General features: G+C 37.0%; 1 protein-coding gene across 11 annotated transcripts in view; it reads left to right on the top strand.

Annotated features, from left to right (window-relative positions):
- Positions 1 to 486: 486 nt before the first annotated feature.
- gria1a (glutamate receptor, ionotropic, AMPA 1a) overlaps positions 487 to 26,312 on the top strand; it is a 90,170-nt gene continuing 64,344 nt past the window's right edge. For 2 of the 11 annotated variants that reach the window (XM_079629819.1, XM_079629821.1), the window contains exons 1-2: positions 15,885 to 16,183; positions 16,343 to 16,477. In XM_079629819.1, coding sequence (XP_079485945.1) covers positions 16,102 to 16,183; positions 16,343 to 16,477 — 217 coding nt within the window. In that variant the 5' untranslated portion in view covers positions 15,885 to 16,101. Of the gene's footprint in view, positions 695 to 3,921; positions 4,141 to 5,498; positions 5,584 to 5,665; positions 5,847 to 12,562; positions 12,685 to 15,857; positions 16,184 to 16,342; positions 16,478 to 26,312 lie in introns of those variants that run through there. The other 9 variants (XR_013799647.1, XM_079629817.1, XM_079629820.1 and 6 more) reach the window with 7 other exon arrangements.

Genomic DNA, 26,312 nt, shown 5'->3' with positions numbered 1-26,312 from the left:
GCTAATGTATAAAATGGCTACTAAGCTGTTCTGTCAGAAACTGATTTTACTAAAAGGCTACATTTCATGAAACGTAATAAAACATTTTTTTTACATTTTAGATTTTGAAAGGAAACTCAATTAAAAAAAAATCCACTCTCACACTCTAAAAACTCCATTGTGACCATAGACGAGTATGAAAAAAGCTAAATTTGCAAGCTGTTCTCAAAACTGTAAACATATAAAATGTACAGTGTTTTTTTTTTTTACTTGTTTTATAACTTCTGATTTTGATTGATTCTGTTCATAGAGTAGCCTAGGGTAAAAAAAAAAATAGGACCACATTAAAAACAAATCTATATGCTACCATGTTACAACTGGTTTAACATTCACCTTATTAATATATTTGTATCCTTCTAAAAACAACCACGATGCTTAGAAAACATGGATTTGAAAACCACAAATTGATACAATCGTATTTATTAGCTTCACGTTTTGTCATTAGTCAAACATTTTTGTCATTTCCTGTTTGTCTAAAAGCGTAGTGAGTGAGGAGGACGAAATTTGCGGCGCTCTTCTTTTGCCAACAACAGTTCAAGAGTGGCTGTGCGTACAGTATTAATCGAACATGCATCATAAACTCTGAATGATCAGATCGACATGATTAAGTGGAATATGGATGAATTAATATACACTTTTCAAGCTCGCATGACAGGTGTGTGATTTTTAATTACATTCTGAAATTTCTCAGTGCTGTTTTGATATTTTTTTTTATGTTTTATTTGTTATCCTGACACAAAGTAGCCTAATATTGTCCCTTGACCATAGGGTAAAAGAGTAGTCAAACTTTTATGGCTGAAGTCTTACACCCAACAATAATGTGTCGTTTTTAAAAATTACAACTTTAGCAGTAGCCTAACTTAGGCTGCATAAACAAATGTAGGCCTACACCAACAGACCTCGTTCATGCCTGACGGGGAGGATAATGTTCGCCAAAAGGTTCCCTCAACTGTATAGCCAAAAGTAATTTAGTTCACTCAAGTGTAGGCTAACGATAAAAACATATTTACTGTTTTTTTTTTGTGTGTGTGTGTGTGTGTCCAATTTTAGGTCTTAGTGCTTACAGTATATGATAAATCGGATTTATTTTTAAGAATTTTTGTTTAGTCCTTCTTCAGGTGAAACACTTCTGAATGGAATGTCCATCCTACAAAAAATTATTTCAAAGTACACTAAGGAAGTTGTTCTCTGATTATTCACAGCACATTAAATAAATTCCATTAACATTTTTAACAGTCAATATAAAATGCATTTTAATTACTTGCCATAAGGCTTTTCCTCAGTCTATTTATTATTCACCTAATTACTCATTGCTGTAAATGAGATTTCTCAAATGGAAATTTAAATTCGCATGTAAGCCTATATCTAAAAGAGCTGTTTTGAAAACCATTAAAAATTTAAAACATTTAAAAGGGTCGAGTCAACAATATATTTTTGCAGGTATTTGGTACTAAGCTGGGCTGCGTTCCCCAAAAGCATTGTAAGCCTAAGTTGATGAACAATTGCCACCACCCTACAGGAGACGCAGCCATGGTTTAGTTCAGCTAACCAACATGGTATTTGGGTTGCTGATCATCCAGCATGAGTGGTGTTTGTACCAGACTTTCTAACTAGCTTAACCAGCAAGATAATGTTTGGTCTATAAATAATAATACCATGCTAAATGACCAGATTCATAAGCTAAATTTATTTGTGAACAGCAAGACAATACTAGTCCACCAACTAGACCAGCACTAACTACTATAAACCAGCTTTTGTGGTAACATCTAAATTAATTGTTATTTAAAGTCAGTGTGAGTCAGTTACGACCAACTTTACTTTTCTGCTGATTAATTTACAGATACATTGTTCACCACAACACTAGTAATGTAAGCTAGTGAATACGGTTTTGATTTCTTTTGGATTGTGACATTTTTAAGCTATGGTAGATATAGCACATTAATGCAGTGGTTCCTTTTTTACTACAAGGCCTCCAGTTGTCAAAAACTTTGAAGCCCCCTTCTGCTGAAAAAATCGTACAAATTTGTATGAATTAGCCACCTAATACTAAAATAAAATACTTACAAATTACATTGAGATCAGGTTGTACTGTCCGACTGAAATGTCTTATTACATTGGCCAGAAGAAGAAAAAATCCCTAATTGTTTTTCTTGGTTGTCCATGGAAACTTGAGCGGAGATGCGTCTTCAAAGGGTTCCTCACACATTTATTAGCATTTTCCATGCTAATGAAATTGCTATCAGCACTCTCCGCCCCTCGGCTACTCCCACAGCACTGCTTTGTCTTGCCCTTTCCTGAGGTCTGACCACCAGACACTGAGCTTGAGCTCAACCATTACAAGGCCATCAGAGAAAAGAGGGATTTTTTTCCACCTCCGGTCACTTGGGAGCAAAAGCCACTGGGAGCCTCACTAATTGGGCTAGCAACAAAGGACTCCAACAACCCAAAGGCCTTAGTGCTCCAGAAATGACCTGAAAGGCACAGCCATTGATGGAAGGAGTGAATGGTGAGACGGGCTTGTTACCATCTAATGGGCGGCCGTATTTGTGGTATGAACTAAGAAGGGTTTGTTACCTCAGTCCGACAGCTGCCTTTACTCTGAGACGGAAAAGGCTTTTGAATAGTAGTCTTCCCTCATCTCTGTTACCATAGTTGCATGTCCGCTCTCATCCAGGCCTGGGCAGCACAATCCCATGTGAGCTCAGAAGGAGAAGGGAGAGAAGCAGTATGATGTTGTGAGAGATGGTGATAGGGCTAATCAGCGGCATCCACTGCATAAAACTGGGTCTCAGAGAAAATGTAGGCTGGTTTTGCACCAATATTTAAAAGCCGGATATACATAATGTTTCTGGTTCAGTATGACCCAAACGGATGACCTGAGAGATACGTCAAACTAAATCAGAATCAATTACCCGCAGGGTCTACTGCTGTGTTGAACTTCTTTTCGGAGCAACTCTTAAGGGGATTTTACATGTTCCAATATGTGTGAAGCTTTGATTGCTAACTTGCTTCCACTCATATATATATATATATATATATATATATATATATATATATATATATATATATATATATATATATAAACAAAGACGATATAGAACGATGGCCACTACTGCTTCTGCTCAATGCTAGCAAGTAAATATCTGAGGCAGTTATCATAAATATTTTGTTTTGCTCATAAAAGTGAAAAATTAGCATAATAACATGCCATTTAATTTTCCATAAAATGTTTTTCCATAGTTAATTATGAATAGAACTCAGCCTGAAGGTGCAGTCACATTAGTGAAATTTCACAGACAAAAAAGGTCTATTGTCAAAAGTGTAGCAACACAACTCACAAAGAAGACACTTTCAAACCAAGCAGCTTTCTGTTGGTCAATGTGCCAAAAATCTGCATGGGAAAATCTTTCGCTCTGACACAGAATTCCAGATCATGTGGATTCCTAGTGAAATGACTTGACTTAGCTAGTGAACATTTGCTGTACATTGTACAATGGTAGATGTTAATATTTGCTGTATTTTAAATTTCTCACTTGTTCACTCACTCACTCACTGTTCCTTACCCTTAAGAAAAATAAGTTTATTCAAGTGTGCTATTACTATACTTCTAAATAGTAAACTATAAGTATGATGTTATGTTCCCTTAAAGAAAAAGTACAAGTATACTACTCGACCCACTTCAAGCAGGATTCAAACTGGGGTCTCAGGTGTGGGAGACTGGCAAACTATTAAGGATGCTAAAGAACGCAGCCGTTAGAACTCCTTTTGAGGAGTGGGGGGTGAGGTTTACACGCACAGCTCTTACTGGCCTGGTGAAATACTCCTGGATCAATGATATGTGTACTATGAGGTAATTCTTTGTTTCTCTGTGTATTTATTCAGCAGGGATCTAAGCGTGTGCCAAGAACGCTTGTCTTGCTCTCTCTGTGGAGTGACACTGACGACTCTCTCTTCTGACACTCCTCTAGGGTGGCCCGCTTCCTCTCATCCATCCATGCACTTGTCTGCCTTGTTGACAAAGCTTCGCAGGTCTCTCTCCATCAACACCACCACCTGACAGCACCGCGTTTTACGCCGCATGGAAGACTGTCGCGGAGGCAGGTAATGGGTTTGCTGACACAAACTATGCGGGTCAATAAAACTCAAAAGATGTTTCGGGCTCTGGGAAATGTCTTTTCTGTAATGTCTGCACCGTGATGTAGCCCTTTGAGGAGCCGGGAATGGGATCTTTAATATTGACCTTTTGTCTATACACAGACACCGAGCTCTTGTTTTGAAGCCATTACAGAGTCTATGACACACTTAAGAAATTTTCAGAGGCTCACTTTGAAATACTCACTGCATTCACCGTTTTTAAAAACATCCCACCAGGGAAATATACTTAACATTTTTTTTTTTTTTTTTTTTTTTTTTAGCAAATATCAAATTTAAAGATCTTTTCATAAAGGTTTTTCTTGCAGAGATGTAAGAGTTTATTTATTGATTGATGATCAATGAATTTTGAACTATTCTGTTCATGGAGTACCTTAATTAGCCTTTGGTGCTGACATGACTTAATTCAATAAATGGGTTTTACTATAATTAAATGCATTAGTTAATAAATATAATCTTTATTAATTAAAAAATACAGATTGGATCAAGGCGGTAATATAATTTAGGTTTAATTATTTTTGAAGATTTTATTTTGGTAGATTGTTTTATTTCTAAACTACTTTTAAATACTTTTTTAAATTTCTGCCAGTTGGACCCCTCCAGGTGATTTGTGGATCGAAAATTAATATGTAAGGCATTATCCATCTGACACGGTGATGAGCCAGTAATAGAGCAGTGGAGGCACCACATGTGAGTTTTCACCCGAATTTCGCCATTAGCACCCTTACATTCACGTCAGATTTTAGGATATCAATGACAACCCAATAAGCTTGAGGGTGGAGAAAGAGACATTGCCTTCCTCTGAATCCTTATCTGTATTTGGTGTCACTGTTGGATAGTCACTTTTTAGTTACTTTTGAAAAAATGACTTTAGACACTTTTTGAGTTCAGAATTTGTCTTGCCGATTATTTTCTCATCATATTTTTCCCTCAGAGAAAACGCCCCTCCTAAGTAGGTATCTTCTGTGCTTGTATAGAGCTAGTATGACTCACTTCATGACCTCTAGTAATTGGCATGAGACCTTTACAAGATCTGTGAGCTTTAACTTCATGTTTATACAGGACAAGAAGACTTGAACCCTGCTGTACATGCCTTTAGGTGCAGTAAACGCATATATTAAATTTAAAAGGTCATCCAGGCCATAAAGAATACAGAGCATTCCTCTTACAAACAAAACAGTGTCTCTTACGTTCATGTTTAATTATTTTAATGAATTCCAAGCTAATATGTGCTGCAATGTGCACTGCAAACTATTTCAGGACCCTCTAGTGACTTTTTTAACATCCCAATCTCATAAAAAATGTAGGCAATACTGCTGTTTGAGGCAAAGAAGAACATGGGCTGAATCTACTGTATGCTGACGACTTGAGTCTAAGATGCCCCTAAAAAAGGTAAGCTTTGGCATGGTGTCTTTTTATTATATCATATATATGTAAACATTGTTGTATTAATAGGGGCTACTTTTGTGAATAGGGAAAGGCCTGGGTGGAGTTCACACTACTGTATATTTAAGTTTGGAAACTTAATCTTGGCTGCAAGATGGACCGTTACACATCATAATGGTCTCAAAGGGAAATAAAACGTGTGTTATTCCAGAATACACCGACGTACATAGGTTTCCAGAAAACGCCTACACAGCAACTATACATTAAAGGTGCTGTAATACATTTCAGACGTTCTATATTGCAGATGTTTAACCAGACTCTTTTTGTGTGTGTGTGGAAGACTTGTAAAACCATGAAATTGACTATATTTTCCCGGTCTGTCTTTCACGTCAGTGTTGTTAGCTTGTCATGGCATCATTTTCCTGCATCTTCAGAATAATTAGTCTCATAGTTTTATATACAGTATCAGGTGACTGGCTCAAAACCTGTATGTGGAAGGATGAAATCAGTTCTTATGGTCTTTTTCTCTTTCTCTAATTCCCTTCACTCATTCATCCTGTCATTCACTTTTTGTATGGCATTAAGGCGATTGCTTCAGACAGCCAAACGATTGAGATCATTAGGCGAACTGATTTAATGAACAGGAAGCGTCCTGCTTGGCCGTGGCAGGTGTGCGATACTCACACAGACAGGCACTAATTGACTTCTCAGCCAGTGATTTCCCCGGATAAATATATGAGGGCCCAACACCTCCACAATGCGAGCCGTCAGCTCAGGTGGCTGCAAAGGTGCTAGCACAGCATAAACAGTGCACAAATCATGATACGCAAATCCATCAACGCTAAAAGAGCACCTTTGTTACCTCATATGGCCTCCCGGCATTCTCGCCTGTTGCCACGTAGACTCTTATATCACAGTCAGGGTTTGAAAAGTGATGGTATGACGGCTGAAATCAGGAGTGACTGCTGTATTGTATACAGCATGACAGTTTTGTCTCTTCAGTTTTGATTTTGTCCATCTCCTTTTATCTGCTCTTTTTTTGTAACCCTCACAACAATACCATTTTCTTTATTATTGTTAATTATTAGGTAATGCATGCAAAATGTTTGACTATACCCCACTAGGTATGCAGCATCTCACAAATACTTATTTTTCATATTAATGGGATAGCTCACCAAAAAATTTAAATTAGCACATCATTTACTCCGCCTGAAGCCATCCTATGTGTATATGACATTCTTCTTTCAGACGAATACAATTTGAGTTATATTAAAAATTGTCCTGGCTCTTCCAAGCTTAACCCTCAGACGGTCTTCGTTTCGGAGTCACCTCCTGGGCCTTCCCGGTCAGAAGTGACCGGACACCTAAAAATTAAATTTCCTCCATCCCAGTAAAACCAATGCAATTTATTTTTGTTCTATAATATTTTTTCTTTTTAATTTTGTATTTTGAGAGAATTTGATTGAATTTATTAATATTTATGCAATATTTATGGTCTATTTTTGCCATTGAAAATAATACAAAATTTTTAATTTTTTTTTTTTTTTTTTTTTTTTTATGCAGTATTTTAGTTTAATATAGAGTCTAGGCCTTCAAAAAAAAAATGGTTGAAGCAGATTAGCGCCATCTGGTGAGAGTATGGAGAGAAAGCGTAGAACCATGTTGTAACCACTAGATGGCATAAACAGCACTCTATGGAGAGGCATGTGACTTCCCCAGCTGTTTAATGGACACATTTACTTTTTTTTTTTTTTTTTGTGGATTTGAATATATATTTAAACAATCTCAAAAACTATTTCTTATCAAGTTTTAGATATATATTTTTTTAGAAATAGTGATTTAAAGTGTTAGTTTTTGCATTATGATTAGTCAAACCTAAACATTGTGTTAGAAAGCCTAGAAGAATTATCCTAGAGTGGAAATCACACAATCCACCTAATATGTCATCATGGCTTAGTGATATAATGATGTTTAATATAAATATAAATATATATTTTTTAATATATATATATATAAAAAAAATAAAATATAAAAATAACATTTTTTTTATTAATTAAAAAAAAAAAAAATTTATTTATTTTTTTAAAAAAAAATTCTCTCTAGATGTTTTAGAGTGTCACTCCTTTACTGCTGTGTACTTAAAAAAAAAAGTTTTTTTTTGTTTTTGTCAATTTCCCATTCATTTCCTATGGGGGTCATTTTTGACCAAAGACCACAAGTGTAACTATTTTTTTTATGACCACTTAACATGCTCGGATCATGACCTCAATTTTTTTGTGTGTTCACATACATAATGCCATAAACGTCACCAAGTTTCGTAACATTTCGATGAAGCTGTGATTTTTAAAAATTCAAAACATATTTTTTGTAATCTGAATTTATTGGTGTGTATGTGTCTAAAAGTGTGTTTGTATGTGTGTGTGTGTGGGTGGGTGTGTCTGTTTTGCACTCTTGATGTTGTAGAGTTTCCCCCCTTTCCTGCGGTGTACTTTTTTTTAGGATTGTGTCCGATTTGTGGATTGTACACACAAAAATGCGGAGAATTTTTGAATTTTTGTAAATTTCCCATTAATTTCCTATGGGTCGGTGATTTTTGACCGAAGACCACAAGTGTGACTATTTTTTTCACGACCACTTAGCATGCTCGGATCATGACCTCAATTTTTTTTTGTATTCACATACCTAATGCCATAAAAGTCACCAAGTTTCATAACATTCCGATGAAGCTGTGATTTTTAGAAATTCAAAACAGAAAATTTTCCGGTCATAAATGACCGATGACCGCAAGTCGACTTACGCCAAAAGAATAACATTTGAACTTGACGCACAACATAATGACGGCAATTGACGCCTCTCACGGTTCAAACTAGGCAAACTTCAAATTGGGCAACCGCGTTCGTCATTACGTTGTGCGTAAAGTTCAAATGTTACTCTTTTGACGTAAATCGATGCGTACGCCCGTCTGCCGGAAGCTAGTTATTTTCGTCAATAAAGTTTTAAATATGGATATTTTTCTTACACGAACGCATCTCTTTACATCAGAAGGCCCCGCAGATCCGTGTCGACCACTTTAATCATGAATAGATGCGCTTTAATGTACTTCTAAAGTCAAACAACCATTCACTCTCATTATCAAGCTTGGAAGAGCCAGGACATATTTTAATATATAACTCTGATTGTATTCGTCTGAAGAAGAACGGCACCTAGGATGGCTTCAGGCGGAGTAAATAATGGGCTAATTTTAATTTTTGGGTGAACTATCCCTTTAAGGCTGGAATTCACACAACTTTTTGCCCCAATTTCCAGTCTAGATGAGTCAATGCTAGTTGCCGATTTTGAACAGTCAAAATTGACCGATTTCACAGAAAATTGTGTAGTGTATGATGGGCATCAGACTATGATTCCATCCAGTCGTAGGATATCACATGTTTGATATCTTGAGCTGATTTTAGAACACATATTGTTATTATATGTCACTTATCTCTTAGCAATGAGGCACATTTTTCTGCATGACGTTGTTGTGTTTGGAAAAACTTGACAGTCTGGTTGTTTGTGATCCTTAGTTGTTTAGTGTATGATGCCCAGTTTTTCTCTGTAGCCATTTACAAAGTTGGAAAGTGTATGATCTTTACCTTTTCAGTTTCAAATCTGTTTCCGATATTAAAAGTCATGTAGTATATTCCAGCTTTTAGTGACATACGAATCCTAAAAATGCAATTCAGCTTTTGTGTAAATAAAGAAGGCTTCCTCTAGGCATTTTTGAAGGCAGCATGATATTGGTGCATACAAGTCATTGAAAAAATCATCATATTCACGAATTGAGGAAACATGAACACAACTTAAAAAGTCTACTTCAAGTTGGAGGTATGCCAGATACAGATTTAGAAGCTGTTCACACTGACACACTGTGCTGCTTTTCGATTGTGTTCATGTCTCACATCTTTTGCAGCATCTCACGCATGGCACACCATTCTAAAAACACTGTGCTCGAGTTAAAAGAAGTGCAGCTTTAAAAAAAAAAAAAAAAACTTTGTCTTATTCCTCTGCCCTGTGTCCTTGCATTTCTACACAAAAATGTGTTCTGTGTGAATGGCCACTTAGGGTGTAAATTGTAATTAATCTTAATAAGTGATGATATAGTTTAGTTTGTGCATAATTTTTACAGATTTGTTTACTGTTACTGAAGAATAGTCTGTCAGAAAATTCTAATCATATATAGCGGTTTATGAGGAGACTTTTTTGGGGCGGGGAAATCCCATAATTATTCAGGGCAGTATGACAGTGGTGGAAAAAAAACAACAGAAAAACCAACAACCACATACAATGTGCATCTTTTGCTCTTCATTATGTAGCATGAATGCTTTAAAAAGATTCTTGTCTTGGAAAAAAATTATTATCCAGTCCTTTTTTTCTGACAAAAATACTTTAGCGCGCATCACACATCATAATTACAATTTCTTAATGTGGGAATTTCTAAAGTAGAAACTTTATTGGATTGATTGCAAGATTTTTATTCAGTAAATCATAAGTATCCTTTTTGTCAGTTCAATTGTAGTTTTAAAATATTTACTTTTAATACTATTTACTGAATTATTATTCTATATCATTATACATGACGTTATGGTGCTTTGGGAGGTACTGTCTAAAAGGTCGTTGATTTTAGTGCTTTAGGGTTCAGAAACAGCCACAGTTTTGCACTGTGATGCCACAGGTGTCCAGTATTTATCTGTTGATCGTTTGGGCCCCATCAAACACATCTTTACTTCTGCTTTCTGAGGTCGCTGCGGGGTTTGGAGAGAGCCAATGATTGGCAGTCGTGGTGATTGGCACTCATTATTAGCCTCATGACTGCTTTGCAACCAAGTCCAATTCCATTTAACAAAACCCAGCTATTGCTGTCAGCCATTAATTTGTTTTGATTGATTTTTAATGCTTGTCAACTATAGTCGCATTTGGGCTGAAGCAACCACAGCGTGTCTCGCTCTCTTTCTTTAACCCACATGTCTCTGTAGCAGATCACATTAATTTCTTTGTTTCCTGCACCTTTTATTAGCGAGGGTGAACATATCTGTTACATAACTGTTTAACTAGATGTACAGTATTTCGACTGCTTTGTGGATCAAAGACTAGACGTAGTTCAGAAGTAATTGCTGTTCGTCAGTGTATATATATATATATATACTCGTCGAATACCCTCCATCTCTCTCTTTTATCCATCCTCATCAGTGAGAGTTTTCACCTCTTAACCTTGTCTTTATTTTCTGCTCCTCTTCTATACGAGCGTACCAAATGAATGGCCATATGGCAGGCAAAGTTCATAAGTATTCACAATATTTCTATTTTCCCTGAAGGAATTTATCATGAGTCAAGCGATTATAATTTGTTCCCTGAAATTTGTCATGTCTGTGTGCGGGGGTGTTCGATGTTCTGGAACCTGGCGAGGTATCGACTCCATCAATCAGTATTACCGCGGTAACGTTCTGAAAGCCCTACATCCAGCGGCAGGCAGCGGGATGGAAAGACAATTATACCGGCGGGAACATGGAATGAGCGAGAGAGACAGATGGGGGTTTTAGGCCTTTAAAAAATGCCAAACACACATATCTTTGACTCACTTGTTTCCTACCTTTCCATCAGTTGGTGTCAATCGTAGTTCTAACTGTGTAATTTGTCCCTATAGACCTACCATGATTCAGAATGTTCAAAAATAGAGAAAACGTGTTTTGTGCCACATGCAAACAAAGGGATCCGGAGACAATTAAACCAAAATAGTCTTAGTCTGAGAAGGCAATTCTCTCCAGTCAATCAAATATGGTAATTAATTCAGTCGTAAAACCATTACCATAACAATTTATGCAAACTTGCTGTAAATAATACATCCTGGCTATCTCTACATGTTCTGTTGAATCTACAAGAGGTATAGATCTTTATCCTAAGAAAAAAGCCCAACCACAATTGATCACAAAGTCTAATTAAGTTGCACATCAATACTCACGATTAATTAAGACAGAGTTGAAGTTAAACATGCTTCCCTGCTTCATATCGATCTTTAGCATTGAGACATTGGTCCAACAAGTCAAAAAGGGATCCTTAGCTAACAGTAAAAACGAATTATGAGTAACTGTTCAAAACTGTTCACTCTGCGGCTGTTTGCAGTGCTTCCGCACAGCTATTGCGAGCATGCAAGACCAAGTTCTATCAGCATGAATGGAGAAATACTGAAATCTCAAAAACTGCTTTTCAAATCCATATTTCTGTCATGACAACTCTGAGTGTTTGGCATGGATAGCGAGGAGGACCGAATGTAATTTGGGCCTAATGGTTGGAGCTAGAATATCCAACCACACCCTAACCCTACCCACAACTCTATCCCTTAGAGCTCCAGAGAGGAGGAGCTGGTCTGCAGTGAGTACCACTTGTATATTTTTGGTCTTGGCTGAATAGATTATACCCTGCGGACTTACTACTGCCTATGCATGCAAGACATACTGCTGCTGTACAATATAGCACACATGAATTACCCGTAGCAGATCTATACAGGTAGAGCTGGGGAAGGTGGAGTGTCTGAAAGCACGCTGCAACTGCTACAGCAAATGCTAACCAAGTATTTGAGTTCATTGGCTACTGATACAGCAGGAACCAATCAGATGTGCCCTGTAGATAATGATGTGATTGCAAGCAGATTGCGTTAAGAACTTATCAGCCTGTGCCATCCAGAATTTCATGACAGAACTTTGTATTTAAAGCCACGATGAAATGGAAGTATAGCAACAGATCTTTCTTCCATATTTTGAAGTAAATCCGAGAGTAACATATTGTCGAAAAAGAGAAAAAATGTTGGGACTTTGTTCTATTGGTGGTTGATTGGATTTTGAGATGTTGGTATTGCACTAAAAAAACGGACATGAACTTACCCAAAAATGTTGTTTATTATCCTTAAATAGCATTAAAAAAACATATATTTCAGGTTGATCCAGCCAAGGCGCATGTGCAGTCCAAACATACATCTCCGGACACTGACTGTTTCTATGGGAACCGGAGCTTCTAACGGCAGCTGCAGTGACTTGATGACTTTACCAATTGGCGATTGGCTCTTTTATTTTGAAGGTGGGACTTTTCCCACCATATGGTGCACTGCAGTTTCTCTTATGCAAGTAATCTCTCCTGGTATTTGCAGTCTTTGGTCTTTTGGTTGAACAGCCATCAATTTAGTCCACAATCATGACCTAAACAGAACATGAGAGACAAAATATAAACTACATTTCTATAGGTGTCATTTAACATCTAATATAATCTGTCTGTCTGTTTATATGGCCTTCTGGTAGGTATTATGTGATTAGTGGTATGGGCATAATGCTTAAGCTTATGCAAATGTTTGTGCCTTTCTGTGAAACCAAATGCATAAATTAAATACTACAGAAAAAAACAAATGTAGTTTCTACCTAAATCATTGAGTTCAGGCAAGAAAAAAAAACAAAGTAAATTCTAAATTAGTACTAAATTTAAACTTTAAATTAAAGTGTAAATATCAACGTTATAAAATTAAGTAGAACCTACAGTACTTTACTTTCTGATACTGGTGTTCCCATCATGCATTGGAGCATGAATAATAATAAGGTTGCATTTTTCACTGTTTTCTGGCTATATTTACACTGTTTTATCATTGATTTTGTTGTTAGGTTTAGTAAATAGCTGTTTTGTGACATCTGGAGTTCATTCCACATTCATACTAAAAAATAATCAAAATAGTCATACCAAGTATTGAGGTCTCTGTGTTCGGGTGGGTACCAGATTACTGCTATTATATGTTGTCTGTACAATATCTACTGTCTTATTTACTTAGATATTCTAAGTAAAATATACACTTCAACTTTAATATAATTTGACTTAATTCAGTGTTATATATTGTATTGAGTAAAATACTTGACTCAAACTTGAAATGACTCAAACTCTAACTGGCTTGAAGTTAGTTACTTATTTTCTTTGTTGATTTTAATTAACATAGGTAAGTAGATTTTACTTAATTCCATATGTGTCATTTATTTTAAGAAATATACTTGCAAAAACGTGCGGAAAAAATTAGGTACATTTTACTTAGAATTTTTTTTCAGTGTGCATTATTATAAACTGGAGGAAATTATGTAAATTAAAGATGATTCTGCAAATCAGTATCATGTCTAATGCACAGAAAAAACACATGCTGGCATTAACCATTTGAGTTCTTAGACAGCAGACATCATCTTGAAAAAGAGATACCATTAATTATGTAGGCCCCAGAAAAGAGTGCACAGGGTAGAGAGAACAAGCTGTGTGTACAATAATCAAAACATCTTACGTAATGTGTGCAACTCATTTTCCAAGCCTCTAACTACTTGCTCCTTTTGCCTTGATGTCTAATAGAGGTCTTTTGGGTTGAATATTATACAGGCTTAATGAGAAAGGCCTCCTCACCTTCTCACTTTCCAATGAGTAATTGAGCTTCATGGTAAGAAGCTGGTGTGGCTGATTGCAGCCCATATGCTTTATCTCGCCTCATTTGTATGTGTGCCTTCCTCTTGAACTTAGTTCATAATAAATGATACCTTCTCTTTCACACTTTGCAGATGATGGTAAGTTCTCAAAAGTCCTCTTTCATTTTCTGCAGTGCTGCATCTCACCAGATTTCCTTTAGTCTCAAGGATGTCACAGCAGCCAGATACCTATCATGTTTTATCACTGGCGCATTGTGCGTGTTACATTGAAGACAGGGGGGAAAAGGGACTTTTGTTTCTCACCCCACACCCATTAAATCGCTTAAATTCTATTGTCAGTGAAAATATGCTAATTGGGTCCTCTTTTTGCATGAGACGATATTAAAAGGAAAAGCAATTTTTTCATTATCCAGAGAAGAGAAATTGCTAGGGACTGATAAATGGGCTTATCCTTAATCCTAATTATGTCAAAGACGGGATTTACAGCCCTTTTTCATAAACAAGTAGGGAACTTCACAAAAGACTTGACAAAGTAAGCCCACATTGCATTTAAAACACCTGACGCTAATATAGTTTCACTGCAGAAACTATGGTTGGTTGAGCCCAAGGTTTGCTCATCAACAAGGATAATGCTATTACCAAATACATATGCCATTTTTACTGTATTCTCAGACATGTGATAATTTAACCTAGATGCATGATATATAATACATAGATCCATGAGAATATGAGCATCTTGAAGGGCTCATGTTTAAGAATTACTGTTGTGATGCTGCGACAGTGACTGGCATGTTGTTTCCTGCAATGTTTGCCAGCAGGTAATCTCTATCGCACTGAAAGTGCAGTGGATTATAAATAACCCACTGTTGTTCTGAATCAGCCCGAAAGCTCTAATCTTGTCATTGCTCTCTCCAGCTCAAAGTGGCTGTGAAGCCGGCTGTGCAGCTTTAAGTGGTAGAGATTGCCCAGCAACATCATAAAGGATGGTTTCAGTGAGCTTGCATGTTACAAACCATCACAATTTTAACTCCAAGTTTAAATATTGTGAACCAAGGAAGATAAACCATAAGGGGGACCCTTAAAATTCACTTGGAATCCCCTGCAACATGATCAAACACAGACAACACTTTATTCATTTATATTTTAAAATGACACATTTATAAAAAAATATATATATAATAATTTAATTTTTAATCTATTTCCTTGCATTCAAATTAAAATGTATCCTGTTTGTTACTGTACCTCAATGTAAAAGGCATTGTCCGTTTAGTTCTGAATGGCGCACAAAACCTGGTATTGAACCACATTAAATTTATGTGAGCTGTATAAAGTTTTATTTTTTATTATGTGGCCTACTGGGAGGTATTATGTATGGACGTAATGCTTAATCTAAGCTTATTTAAATATTTGCATCTTCCTGTGAAACCGGATGCAGTAAACTGGATTGAAATATCTTAAATTCTCTAAATAAGTATCATGTCTAATGCACAGGGAAGAAACATATGCTGGCATTTACGTTCTTTGACAGCTGACACCATCCTGAAAAAAATATGACACGATGACATCATTTCATATATAGGCTAGTGTTGAGAAGCACTTTTCTGAAACATAATTTCAAAGTATGCGCTCTTGTTTGTTTACGCGTTATTCGCCATCGTCTCTTTGTGCGTAAAACGCACAGTTAAACGCGAGACAGATCGCTGGTTAATTAAATCATACAGTAAGTGGTTAATCGTGAACGTGAGAAGAAAGTCCACACACGGTGTTGCGCTGGAGTGAAATACCGGTTATTGGGGTCCGTCAGTCATTTCTCTCGCGCGCGCGCGTCCGCGGCTCAGAGGAAGTACTGCTCGTGCTGAAAGAACGGGAGCGCTACACACAAGGACGCAGCGCGAAAGAGGACAGCACGCGCAAAGAGGTGCACCTGTAATCCACGCTGTTCACTCGCCGATGTGCGGATAGTGTGAGAGCATCCAGAAGAGATATTCTACACCTCGCGCATACCCATGCTTGGGATTTGGCTTTCTTTTTCTTCGCTGATGCAAAAGGAAATATGCAGCGAAGCCTCACACTGCTCTGCACCAGTTTTCTGGGATTGTGCTTCGGTTCCAGTTTCCCAAGTAATATCAACATAGGTGAGTGAATTACAAAAGTGAAGGGTGAAGTGTAGAATGTTGCGTTATGAATAAAAACTGGAGAAATACTCGTAATTTATGGTCTAGTAAATTTACTTATTTGACCAGAAAACTGCTTGTGTTGTTTTAACGTATTCTGTAATTTATCTATCCCCACAGGAGGATTGTTCCCAACCGAATCACACGAATATGAAGTGTTTCGGTTTGCGCTCTCGCATCACCAGGATATCCCTAAACTGGTACCTCAAGTGGATATGGTCAAAATGGGGAATAGCTTCTCCATGACATATGCTTGTGAGTACAACCCATTTTTACAGTGTAGAGAAAATGTGTGTAGTGAATATCAACACACTGCAGCTGCTGTTCATGTCTATCTGTTGCGTTGATGGAAGAATGATAAAATGAAGAAGTCTGCATGTGAAAGTTTTGTCTCCCTGTTGCGCGTACCACGCGGAGATTAAATCGATCTTATTTGTATTAAACACTAATATATCTGCCATGGCAAACGTTATTGAATGTATTATTGATAGGCCTATATTCACAACTGCATAAAGTGCATTGTCCAGACGCCAAAAATGCGTGTTATGCCGGACGCGCGTGTGGAATATTTGGTTAGGAAATAACCCAATTATCAAATTAAACACCTTTTAATGCACATATGTACGTAATTTTTTTGTTTCTTTTGTTATACTGTGCGTGCAATTAATCTCAATTATGCGTCATGGACGTGAGCGCTTCGTTGCTGATAAATCATGAAACCGTATGTTATGCTTATAATGCGGATTATTATGAATTGATATCTATTTTGCTGATTTTTTTGAGGATTGTCGGTCAGTTATGTTGGGTAATTTTGTGATTAAGTATCTTGTAAGATATTTGTGCTAGTCTTAAAGCGCACAACGTGTGGCAGCTTCCGTTGTACAGAACAGAGGATCAAAGCGTTGTTAATGAAAACAAGCGTTACTAGCAATGGATTGATTAATCAATGACTTTCAAGCTCTTTAGGCTCACGAAGATGTCTAACAGCAGGAATATAGTAGGGATATAGACCGGGGATGTGTAATATATCTCTCTCTCTCTCTCTCTCTCTCTCTCTCTCTCTCTCTCTCTCTCTCTCTCTCTCTCTCTCTCTCTCTCTCTCTCTCTCTCTCTCTCTCTCTCTCTCTGTGTCAGTGATTCCAAATCAAGAGTGGCCTACTTTTATTTATTTTTTACTTTTATTTATTAATAAAATGTATTGTTAGATCTTTCTTTGAGAATGCTTTTCATGTGTACACCTAGAAATGCTTACAAAAACAATCTCAGTTGAATTAGAAAGTACTAAAAGTATTGATCATGTTATGTTTGAAAGTGAATCATTGTAATAACAGCCACTTAATGATAATGCTGAGTGATATCCAGTATAAAATAACATGATTCTTATGATTCTTGAGCCTTACTCATTGGAGAATGTAAGACAAAAAAAAAAGGTTGGGAAACACTGTCCGTTTCTTTTTCTCACCAAAGAATATATAGAGAGAATATAGTTTTTTAAAAATATGACGCAAACTAGACACTTGAGTTGGAAAACCAGTAAGCAGATGTCTTTCAGCTCTGTAGCATTTTAAATATTCTTTGTTCTGTAATATTACTGAGAGGACATCAAAGATGTTCACATTAAATCTAAGGATTCGTCTCCCCCAGGCTACCAATATTTCTTTTTTTGATGTGAATTTTGAGCTACGCATAGACCCTCCTGCCTCATCCTCTATTCATGCATTCTGTGTGTGCCCATCCATCACCACCTCATGCCTTCTCTCTGGTCTTGAGGAAAACCAATCAGATGAAATGAAAACAATTGCATAATGGCCTTATTAACGGATATTAGGATGCAGATCCAAACACTAATGTGAGGGTCCCCAAACAGTGCAATTCAACTCCATCCACTGATTCTGTCAGAGCTGGAGTTGTGCGGTGGGATTTGTAATGGAGTGAAGAGACAAATCAGTCCTTCTATGAATTTCATATGGGTTCTCTCAGGTGGAAAATTCAACATGCTCATTAGTCAATGATGTTCTTGCACTTTTTCCTCACTGTCTTCCTTTTTTTTCCCTCAAGATAAGACATTTGTTATTCACTGACCCATTATGAAGCTCAGTCATATTTAAACGCTGCAGCAGTTTGTCCCGGATAATCGAAGGTCTCTTGTATTGCTCTGCTGTGCTCCCGTCCTGATCTGTTGCATGGTGAATGGGCAGCCCTCACGCAATGAGCTGTGAGAGGAGTGCTGTGAAGGCCCCGACTCTGTGTATTGCTGAATGGCCTCTTGTGCCATGGACTGAATGTGTGTCCGGAGACGCCTGAGGAAAGTTACCCTCAGTTGCTCCCCCTCTGTGTGGGCTCAATCCTTAGAGCAAATCATCCCTGTCAGCACCTGCCAGGGTGAACCAGAGGGGGGTGAGTACACAGAAAAGGGGGTAGGATTGTTCTGGGCCAAAGGTTGATTAAATAAGAAGTGGTGTGGCACCTACTGTAGGAAAGCACAGTTTTATTAATAAATGGAAGAGCACACCTACCCCTCGTGTTCTCTTTGGGGTCTCAGAGACCTCAAGGTGATTTTATAAAATGTATTTTCCTAACATTGATATTTTAGGTTAATACTTACCAATTTTAAGAGAAGTGATGATAAATGAGCAATATCACACGAGTAGCTATGCGATATGGCTGTATATCAGCACGGCTGTGGTCGAGTGCTGTAGGTAATCACAGCGTGATGATAGCAGTTCGACGGCACATATGAGTAAATAAATATGAAACAACAACAAGTGTTTTTTTAAATCCCTCTTTTGTGCAGAACTACTTCATTCCATCATGGATTCAAATCTCAAGTTGACAGTTTAACAGTTGAGCCCAAGCCTCCGTTACTAATTCTAAAACGTCACTTTCTGATATAGCGTTCATTCTTCAGGTCGATGTTCATAATGTTATATCCAAAAAAATCACTTTGAATGTCCGCTGAGGAAAGCAATATGTTTGTCTTTGTCCTTCCCATGACAGCGCTTAAACAACTTCCTTGTTCTGACTCATAAAGCCGCCATCTAACGGCGTAATAATGTAACTTTCACTGAAGTTCATATCATGATCCTTTCGTAATATCAAATATGGCATATTATTTATATAAAATAATATTTATTGAACAACAATATTTAAATTAACAAATATAGCCATTTTTAAAAGACAATAGGAAATAAACACAAGCAAACAATTCAGTCAAACTTACAAGCAGCACTCTAGTACAGGATTTAAGTGAAATATAGCTTTAAGTGAAGTTTCCCCTTAACCAAAATCGATTTGTTCTGGAACAAGTAATAGATTAATAAGACCAAAGATTGCCCATTTGATATACCCCAAATTCATTATATCTAATGTTTAACCACTACCTACATAAGAGCAGCAGCAAAATCCCGAAGGACTGGCCGAGATGACGCTGTTCTCTGCGGGAACATGAGCGCTGAGCGGCCGCTGACGGACTGGGGCTCACATTCTGCGAAAGTGTATAAACAGATTTTAAAATAGGCACTATGATTATATATTAGTCACATATTTGAGGTCTAAATAATACATTATTGCCTAAAAAAAAACTCTTAAACTACATTTCGTGATACAACAACTATTTTTAAAAAGTATGGTGGATTTGCTCAAGCGCCATGACAGTCGACGCAAGTGGAGTGATACAAACATTGAAACGGTTAGAGTGCTTTTACTGGGTGAATAATGCATGCCGAAAATATAAACACTAATAAAACTCTCATTCTCCATTTAATGTGTTATAATGTTTGGGGTCTAAGAGACCCCTGATATAAAACATGAATGAATGCGGTTCAATTAATTGTATTTTTCTTTAGTTTGTTTTTAGTTACATTTCTGAAAACTAGACATTTAGCCTACTTTGTAGTAAACAGCAGGATGAAGTCACAATAATGTTTGCTTACTGGGATTTCATTGAGTAAGAGAAACGTATTAAAATAACTTGAAGTTTGAAAATTAGTTTGATTATTTTTACCCTAATAAATTTTGGTTTCCGGAGAGCATCAAAATCAATAACAGAATCTGAGGGTTAAAACTGTCTTTTGTGATTTTAATTTTGGAATATTGTGTGTGCTGCTATTGTTCATTGTTATATGAAATACAGAATCAGCCGAATATAATATCTCTGTTGATTTCCCAAAGCCCAAAGTTTGATTTAATTGCTGCTGTAGTCTTGTGTTTTCATGCGTTGGATGGGATCTGAGCTCTTATTATATTAATCTGGAGTAAATTTAAATGTCCTGTATATTTAGAGAGGTGATATTAATCAGATTGCCTCGTGGTAAAAAAGTAATTAAAATAGATGGTGCATAAATTGATAAACAGGACCACCTGTTTCAAACACTCTCCCACTTTCCGGGAATAAACACGTTTTCACTTCCAATTTCAGAAGAATGTGCAATGCAATTTATTCAATGACCCCCAACCGTCTCGCTGACATTTGAAGTCCTCACAGTTAATGGTGGATTCCTTTATTTGATCCGTGAGCAGAATTAGAGCTGATCAATAGCCGGACCCCATGCAAAGGCTCCACAATCAATATGAGATGCTCACCTATCCCTGCATGCAAAGACTCAAGAGCCCACTTAAAGATCTATGGGAGAGTTCGCTTTCATAGACCTCCAAGAAAGAAAGCCTTCAGACCAGAATACATTAGCACGCTCCTGGACAAAGAACTGAATCGAGTATATTTACTGTTGCTATTATTGCATCTGCGCTGAGCAATGTCTTATAATATAATGCTCTAAATCAAACATCTGTTTTTTTCATCGCTCTGCTGCTGTTGAAGAGTAGTATGTTCGTGTGTTTCCTTTTATTAGGTGTTTCTAAGTTTGTAGTTTACACCTTCGCATCTGACGTGATTGCTCTTGGGAGATGGCTGTAAACATGCATCAGAGTATCTCAGTATAAGCAGCAGCGGCTTCTGTCATAAGCATGGAATGTCTTCAAGCACTTCACACTGAGAAGAAAATAATAACCCTCTGCAGCATGTCGTACAGTCACAGAGAAATGTGTACGGTAGTGAACCTCTAGGATTGTGAGTGTTGGGAGAGTTGGCTCCGGGGTATTGTGTTATTGTGTAACAAGAGAACGAAGCGGGGGAGGGATCGCCCTCAGTCACTGCAGGACCTCCCAATCCTGATCAGAACAACAGAATCATCTGGATAGGATTCCCTAAAGCAGGATATTCAATTAAAGTGCCAAGAGGTTCCGTCTTTAAATGTTCTTTCCAGGAAAGGTCAGAACAATCAGAGTTTCAAAACATCAAAATAATAACATTATAAATTCAAATTGGATGAGACATGTGCACACATGGGACCGCACATCAGTCGAATTCTGTTACAGGTTGTGCTGTTGCTTAGTAACCGTAAACAACCTACAGTTAGCTGATAAATCACTCCCATTATAATAATCAATGTTCTGTACTAGAATTTTAAGCCGTTGACACATTTCTACTGTCGCATGACGTGTGAATGCACCTTGTCAGCTTCTGTGTCGCCTATGCTTTATAATGGTTTATAGTTATACAATCGGTAAAAAATGTGGGATTTAAAATATTTTTTACAAATATTTTTATTCACCAAAGATGCATTAAATTGTATGAAAAAAAGTGATCCTAAATACATTTACATTGTTTCAAAGTAAGGTATAGTGTTTTTGTTTTACTTGAAAAACATTTTTATCACACTTTTCACAAAAAATATTAAGCAGCACAACTGATTTCAATATTGATAATAGTAATAAATGTTTCTTGAGCAGCAAATCAGCATATTAGACAGATTTGTGAAGAATCATGTGGCAGTTAAATTTTCAGCAGCCATTACAATAGTCATCACAAGAATACATTACATTTTCAAACATATTCAAATAGAAAATGGTTATTTTAAATTGTAATAATATTTCACAGTAAGTGAGAATAATATCCTTTTTTTTTTTTTTTTTTACCAACCTCAAACTTTTGAACTATTGTCTATATTAATTTATGATAAATGTTTCGCGGTTCACATTAAACTAATCCCGGTTTGGACCGGTACTGGTCCAGAACCAAATGTGGATCTCTTGTTAATTGTGACCTTTGACATAAAGCAAACATGAATAACAACACCTGCCTTTCACAATATCCCATGGCAGCTCTGCACACCAGCAGCTTAGGAAAATGCAATGCAATTTCATACATTTTGGGCATTCACATCAATAATAGGCAGGTGATTGAGTCCACTGTGTGGTGAATTTGTATGGCGGCTTTGTATCTCTGATTTACTATAGCTGTTGGTTTTTGTAAGAGCTGTGAAAAAGGATCCAGCGAGGGATGTACTTCTCCTCAATGAGGAAAGGAGAGGAGCTGTCATGTTCAGTCTGAGACGAACAGAGACTCCCTTGTCTCGCACAGTCCTTTACATTAATGAGAGACACAGAGAGAAACACGTCTGCTCTCAACTGTCTTCTCCTCCTCAAAAACATGACAACCTTACTGTTTTTTTTTTGTTATTTATAAAACTAGAACAAAGAATGTAAAGGTGGTAAAACACTAAGGGAGTCTTTTGGTTTTCGAGCTGCAAATGACAAATAAAAGGAGTGTAACAAACTGAAGCATAAATTCAGTATGAGACAATCATGCCTCGACATTGTTATCTAGTGCAAGAGACTCCACTGTCCCCATACCATCATATAGTGTCATTTTAAATAGTGGAAGCAGTCCAATTATGCTTCATTATGAGGATGCCCCATATAGCCTGAGCTTCCTGTCTTAATGAGGACACATGCGTCTGTCTTGGCTGACATCACCATAGAGAATTTAAGAAGGGTTTTTTAATTCTAATCCCTGTAGGTCTTAGTGCTTGTGAAGACGTAATCATGCATGTTAGGAAAATGTTTTATGATGGCGAAGATCTGGCTCATGTGTAGGGTTGAGAATCGATAAATACTACACTAAGAAAATTAAAAGGTACACTGAACCTAATTAAACTGAAGAGAAGTTTTCTATACAATTAAATAAAGCCTATCAAAAACAATAAAAACACATATTGTTATGCCTAGTGTGGTAAACACACACACAAACAAGAAAATATTTGAGGAAGTATTTAATATAGATAGCTAGAGATACATGCGCAGGATAAATATAAACCACATCAACCTAAATATAAACTGCACCGAACACTGAACGGAGGAAACCAAGGGCTTAAAGTCCCCGTAAAGTCAAAATTAAAATCAAATAAATTAGCCTTAGTGAGTATCAGACTAAAAAATCGAATCAAACCCCAAACTTTGGAACGGTGGTATGTTTCTATGGTTAAACATTATTCGCCCATACACTTTATTTAGCCTAAGCAGTGTTACGTCATGAAAATGTGGACTCGTGAGAAGATCGCGAGTGTTTAGGTGCCATTTGGGACAGGGCCTCTGATTACATGTGCATTGGCTCTAACTTTTTTACTGCTCTAAATTTACTGAAAATAGAAAAGAAAATTATGATCATATTTTTGAACATGTCAGAATGATTCAGTGCGTCAGCGTCCTCGTGAAGGTTAACAGGTAAAGATGCCTTGTAATTCGAGTGGACGCAGGTCCAGCTTTCTCAATTATCCGTTTAATTAGGCATTAAGTTCTTTACACTGGTGTAACAAATTGTGGAAGAGAAAGTAAGAAACCAGCCCTGTCCCTGAATATCAGCTGATATCAGCCTCTTTTATCCTTAGCTACTTTGCTTAAGCACAAGCGCGTATATGTGTTACTGGTGCCTGTCTGAGGACGGCGTTTGTCCTTTCTGTGATGTCGAGGACACATACTGAGCTCAGCAGCCACTAGCTCACAGCACTATTAGCACTCTTTGAAAGTGTGACCATTTTGTTCATCCCATGCACACCAAGACCCGAGTGTCAAGTTCTCTGGCCAGCATGCCCTTACACTCTTCTAGCCTACTTGAGTATCCAAGACTTAAGTATATCCATCCATTCGAGGGGAAGGGCTTTCAGCTGGGAATTATTGTGTGTGTGTGTGTGTGTGTGTGTGTGTGTGTGTGTGTGTGTGTGTGTGTGTGTGTGTGTGTGTGTGCGCGTGCGTGCAGGTATGTCCAAACATGCTTTTTAAATGTATGCTGTAGGTCAACCAACACGTCTACTTAAAATAGTAGCTTGTTTCTGGAAAAACTGCTGTATAGAAGCAGATGAGCTGCTGTTAGTTGTGTTGCTATTTTTAGTTAATTTCTACACGTCACGGCCTATCAACATCCTTGGTTGTTTCTAAAACAACGTTCAACCAGACAATTCCTTTATAAGCTATACTGTTTACTTAGCAGAACATTTGTAATGTAAAATACTTTTTCCTTGAGCTAACTCTTAAGCCGTTCACACTGATAGTGAATCAGCTGCCAAATATAATGGGTAATAATCAGTGACTTCAGGTCACTTTGTCAATGCAGATTGGTGTCAGTGTGAACTATTTATTTATTTGTTTGTTTGTTTTATTTAATTATATTCCAGTGCCTGTTCAAATGTGTGGAGGGTTTAAAAAAAATAAAGAAGTAAAGATAATATGCTAATGTTTCGTCTTGACTTCACAACAAAATGGCTTATGACTTGTTTGAAAAACGATTCATTTCATTGAGTCGACGCTTTTGAAAGAAAACGTTATATACGGTGCACTTTCAGATTTAAAACTTTGCAGGATGTTTTCATTCACTTAGAGCTATACACTACATGAAAGGTCATTTTTAAGGTCATTCTTATGGAAAAATCCATAATAGGGGCACTTTAAACTAATTTATAATGTTAGCAAAAAAATAATGATGCTTGTTTCTGGTTTCAATATTGGCAATAATCAGAAACATTTCTATAGCACAATTATTATTGCCCTCCAATTTTATGCTGTTATGGTTGTACAGTTTGGGTTCTGATTCAGGCATTGATTGGTTGGATATGTGCTGTGAGCACACAGTTGTGCCACCCAGCATGTCTGCCGTCATATTGTGCCATATTGTCTGAGGTGGATTTTATTATCTTCTTCCATATTTATCTGACTCTCAAGCTCAGGTTGTGCGAGTGACTCATTCTGAAGAAGTGAACTCTCATTTGGCCGAACCAGCGGTCTCTGCACCTGTGAGCTTCCACCCACCCAACACTGGATCACTTTTGCTGCATTGAGAGCTATTTGTGGCCTTCAGTATGAAGGAGCTGTAACTCTGTATATCATTATCATTAAGGTCAATCAAACACAGTGAGAGGTATGGCTCAGTTATTGTCACATCGTTTTAAACACTTCTAAATCTAAACATAGACTATGTTCTGGACAGACAGACTTTTATTCAGACCTGTAAGGAGAAGGCTGAAGTGTGTTTGTGTGGCTTTTAAATAATGCTTTAGGGCCACAGCAATAACTCTTAATGTCAGCCACCTGGCAGGACAATTTAGTTGTTTCCATAAAATGACAAACATCACATTGAAGCTTAAACTGTCAATATTTTATTCTTTTTTATTGCAGCAAACATGATGGACAAAATGACTTGCAGTACTCGGGCTATTTGTAGTGTTTGGGTAATAGAAAAAAAAGAGAAATTCTCAGAGGTTGCTTCTGGCTTTTGCTAAATTGGTTTGTTCTCCTGTTGCAGGAGTGATAACAGCCGTTTCCCCCTCAGAGGCCTTGTCAGCAGACAGGTTCAGGACATGACTACTGTTATCCACAATAAAAAGATTTCTCAGGATCTTCTTTTGCACATTCAGGATAGAGCAGAAATTATCCTATTGTAATGCAATACTTGAAACTTCTGGAACATGTGGATGTGTAGAGGCTCAAATTATTATTTTTTATATTGCTTTTTATTATTTAATTACAGTAACGAAAACAAAATTGATGATTATTTATTTTTGATGGAATGTTGCAGTGTTTACTATAAATTATTTATCCATCCATTATTGTTTATTTTGTATTATTTATTTTAAATTGTTTTAAATTTTTTGCCCTCATAATCTTTAATCAAAAACCATTAGGGTCCCCTTCCCCTCGCAACAACATCTCTTCTCTGGGCCTGTCCCAAATGACACACCTCATATGCACTTACAGTCCTGTG

The sequence above is a fragment of the Phoxinus phoxinus genome (genome assembly GCF_949152265.1).
Source record: "Phoxinus phoxinus genome assembly, chromosome: 12".
Lineage (NCBI taxonomy): Eukaryota > Metazoa > Chordata > Actinopteri > Cypriniformes > Leuciscidae > Phoxinus > Phoxinus phoxinus.
This window is presented reverse-complemented; position numbering and strand designations above follow the sequence as displayed.